General features: G+C 36.5%; 1 protein-coding gene across 1 annotated transcript in view; it reads left to right on the top strand.

Moving 5' to 3' along the window:
- Window positions 1-4,351, top strand: part of UNC79 (unc-79 homolog (C. elegans)) — a 221,257-nt gene that overhangs the window by 19,002 nt on the left and 197,904 nt on the right. The window contains exon 4 of the mRNA XM_019518633.1: window positions 2,290-2,460. Coding sequence (XP_019374178.1) covers window positions 2,290-2,460 — 171 coding nt within the window. The remainder of the gene's footprint in view (window positions 1-2,289; window positions 2,461-4,351) is intronic.

Here is a 4,351-nt window from a genome sequence, read left to right as displayed (position 1 = left end):
TTATACCCCTGAACTATTGCAGGCTAACAAGACAGTGGCTACCACACTGTTTTTCAGAGAACAGAAAAAGAGGAAAGGATCGAAAGAGGAATAAAAATGTGCTGAGAGAGAGGAGAAATATTAGTAATAGAGTTGGGCTTAAAATGGCCTGGATTAAGAGCCTGAATCTGCTGGGATGTGTAGATTCAGGTTTTTATTTTGATTCCCTTAAAAGGGTAAGGAATGTATATATAATGTAGATCTGGTTATTTGTAAAATGTGGATTTTGAAACTTATTACTGTTCAAGGATGTGTGTGTTAGGATGGACTGTAAGTAAAGGAACAGAGATGGGCCTAACCTGTTATAGAATTTGAATTGGTTACAGGGTGGCGGGAGTGCTAGATCAAGGATTTTAGCTTGCTTCCCTTCAAAGACCTATTTGAAAAAGTGTGTCTGGCTTTCTGGTTGAACTCTCAAGCTCACTAATGTTCATAGATGTTCGGATCCAGGGTTATGGTGCAGGCCCATCTCTGAGTCAAATGTCGTGTAGGTTTGCTGCTAGATTTTAATGGCATTTCAACAGTAATAAAGAGTTGTTCGAAAAGTCCCTGGACTGTTTATAAGGATTTTTTGTATAGTGCTTTGAATCAATTCATCACAAAAGTTCTGTGATTGAGTGACATGTTGCTATTAATTACTGTGGTTAGTCAATTCCTCCCAGTGTTGAGTTTTGTAATCTGTGGTTATACTTGCTAAAAAGCAGAAGCCCTGTTTTTCCTGTCTCCTTATATCCACCATGATATCAGCGAGTATTAATTTTCCACTGAGACAGAGAATACTGACCCCCAGGCTTCTAAGTCCTTGTAAATATGCAAATGTAATTTTTCAGGAAAGATTTTCCTTTTGAATTTAGAATTATTTTTGTATGGAGTCTCATGTTTCGATTCCAACACAATTGTAGAAAGAAATGGTATGATGTATATAAATACAATAAATTAAATTTTGCAATAAACCTTGTGATTTATTCCTTTCTCCAGCTTAGTAACAGCTCTAAAGGCATGTACAGTACCAGAATATTTTTAGTCCTTTTGGGAAAAAAAACAGTGCTGTAATACTTGTAGCTAGGAAGTTGTGTATATTGAATCTGCCACATTTTGGGCCATATTGGATTTAGGGCCTGGCTGTGTAAGATGCTGAGCACCTACTGCCAGGGAGAATAATGCTGTATGCTGCAGGATATGACCTTTGCATAGAGGTCATGTAAGGAGCACGGCAGTGGAATACACTGATAACTGTTAGACATGACATAGCATTTTTCATCTGTAAACTTTTCAATGCTTTACAAAGGTGGGTATAATTATCCCCATTTCACAGCTGGGGAACAGGCTGTCTAAGTGACTTGCTGAATGTCATAGGGTGAGTCATTAACAAATCAGCAGTGAATACCCATGTATTGCAGCAGCTGCTGTTTAAGATATACGGGAGTCTTCAAACTGGATCAAACCTAAGGTCCATCGAGTCTAGTCTTCTGTCTTTAACAGTTGCCAGCACCAAGTGTTTCAGAAATGTGCAAGAACCCCCCAGAGGTGGTTGTGGGATAATATGTCCCATCCATAAGTCTTCCTCTGACCTCTAGGACTTAGATATTAGCTTGCATGTGGGTGTACAAGGTCACATTTTCCTTTCAACAATTTTGTTTTATTTAAGTATAACAATTTTGCATACTCTGAATATCCCAGTACATATCCAATCCCTTTTAATTCTTGGCAATGCTTGGCCTCAGTGCCTTCCTGTGGAAAATAGGTTCTGTGGTTTAATTCCACTTTGTGTGAATAATGCAGTTGCACTTTTCTCTGAGCCAGGATGGGACCAGAATCTCAGCCATTGCAAGGCTTCATATTTAGATTTGAGGTTCTGATTTTTTCTGGCCGTTAAAGATCCTTTTTACAAAAACAGTTCAAAGCACTGGCCACATTCTAACTCTGATATTTACATTCTCCCTCCCTAAATACACATCTCCACCCAGACAGATGTGCTGGTTTTACTGGGTATACTGTTCATCTTCCCTTTAAGCTGTTGCTGTCTGATGTTAAAACAGCTGCAACTTTCCACCTTGGGAGAGATGTCCTTAAATTGAGGGTCAAGTTGTTCCTGTGTGTTTTCCATCTATTATGTTGCAAAGGCAGTTTGGCGTAACTTAAATGTAAGCTATTATGATAGTTTTATAAACAATTCATAAACTGAGAAGTATGTCCTTGTATTTTTATTCTAATATACTGATGCTCAGTTTATTTCCTTTTATTTGACAGATCTTGGACAGTCAATTTTTTACACAACCACATGTTTACTTCCTTTCCTAAATGATGATATTTTGAGTACTTTGCCCTATACAATGATTTCAACTTTAGCCACCTTTCCTCCATTTCTGCACAAGGATATTATAGAATATCTCAGCACATCCTTTCTGCCTATGGCTATATGTAAGTGGAACCCATTCATATTATATTTCAGAAAGAAGATTAGATTGTCATAATAATATTGGATCATAATTATCCATATTTGATTTGCCATGGAAATGTAATGGGTGTTAATCTACTTGCTGCACATGCAAAAATAATTCAATGTGACTATTTTTGTCAGGGGAAATATAGTCAATTGTATATTTTTCTTGACTTTACTTATTATGCCATGTTATTGCTTTAGTTTTGCATTTAAAGGGTGAAATTAAATATCTTAAGACAATATACTATATACACAATGACAGAACTCCAATTGGGAAGAGTGGGAGTCCAGAAAATTAAACAAATGTACAGTATGTTGTTTAAAAATGTAGATTCAGTGGCAATATGTTTAACGTTTGCATTGGGACTAAATTTTGCCTTGGAACACACATGAATGACTTCTGTCAGTATTACAGTATTGACAGAACTTGGATCTATCCATCTATCTATCTATCTATCTATCTTGTACTAAATAATCATGCATGCCAGTGGAATCTGTTCCAGCTGTAATCACCAAGAATTAATCTGACAGATGGCTCTTTATCCTTTAAAGTATTTTATTGTATAAAGCCCAGATCCTTACAGGCGGGGCTAAGGACCATCCAAAGGACCAGCTATATCTCCAGCATTCATTTATATATCTGATAAATGCTTGATTACTTTTCAATAATGTCCGTGAATTTTCTATATATCTTTTTCATGTTTCATAGATTTGGGGATCAATGACTGTAGTAACAATAATTTACACCAGAATCAGAAAGAAATCTCATCTCTTTTCTGCACAATGGACTTTTATTTAATGATACAAACTACATATGCATTTGATTCTACACTATGGGGTATATGGAAACAAGTATGGTCTAGAACCCCAGGAGGTCTGTCCTCTACTATTCCAGGCTCTGTTAGATCTTTGTGGTGGTACTTTAAGAAAGTCCGTGTTTTTCAGTTTCCATAGCTGTAAAATGAGTACAGTAATATTCCCATTGTTGCGTATTATGAAGCTTAAATTAATCACTTTTTCTAAGATTTTTTGGCTTGGATGAAAGGTCCTATAGAAGTACAAGTATTTTTATTTTATTTATGAATATATATTATTTTCATTGTGGAGAAAAGAACATTTTTCACTATGCCCTTTAGTGCTTAATCTTGTCATCTATTAAAATGCATCTAATGTAGATCCTTTTATAGACTACTCTTCAAAAGCTACATTTTCTCAATTCTCTGAAACAGTTCTGCAAACAATGCATTTGGTCAAATTCTCCATTTAACTAAATGGATTCAATCAGCTATTGACCTCAGTTGAAATTACACCTGTGAAACTAACAGCAATATTTGACCCATTGCCTTTTTTCCAAATAACTTTGGTTAAATTGCTGTATAAACTGTCTGTGTCTCTTTCTCTTTTGTTCCTAATATTGCATGCTACTTTTTCTGCATTCTCAATGCTAGCCTGTATTCAGAACTGCTGCTGTGTGTGTACTTTGCAATCTAAGTTCCCACAAACAGATTGTGCCACAATAATTTGGGGATTGGTTTGAGCAGTACTTCATTACTGGGATACTGACTTGGCAGAGACTAGTTCCAGCAGAACAGTAATTAAATTGAAGGTAATACTTTTGTGGTGTGTATGCTCAGGGGATTTAATTATATTTATTATGTGAGTTCTCCAGTCTGTGGGCCTGAGCCTCTATAGTAGAGTGGTGAACTATTTCACAGCCTCTCTGCTATTGACCCTCACTGGCTTAAGTACCTCCTAATACCAAAAAAAGACTTTCCCAACAAGCCTTTCCCAGAATCCTACCTGATGATAACCACTTTCTCAGCACTGCTTAGATCAGTGGTTCTCAACCTCTTTGGTCTCGAGGCACCC

The sequence above is a fragment of the Gavialis gangeticus genome, unplaced genomic scaffold (assembly GCF_001723915.1).
Source record: "Gavialis gangeticus isolate Ggan-Ray unplaced genomic scaffold, GavGan_comp1, whole genome shotgun sequence".
Taxonomy (NCBI): domain Eukaryota; kingdom Metazoa; phylum Chordata; order Crocodylia; family Gavialidae; genus Gavialis; species Gavialis gangeticus.
Note: the sequence above shows the minus strand (reverse complement) of the source record. Positions and strands in the feature narration are given on the sequence as shown.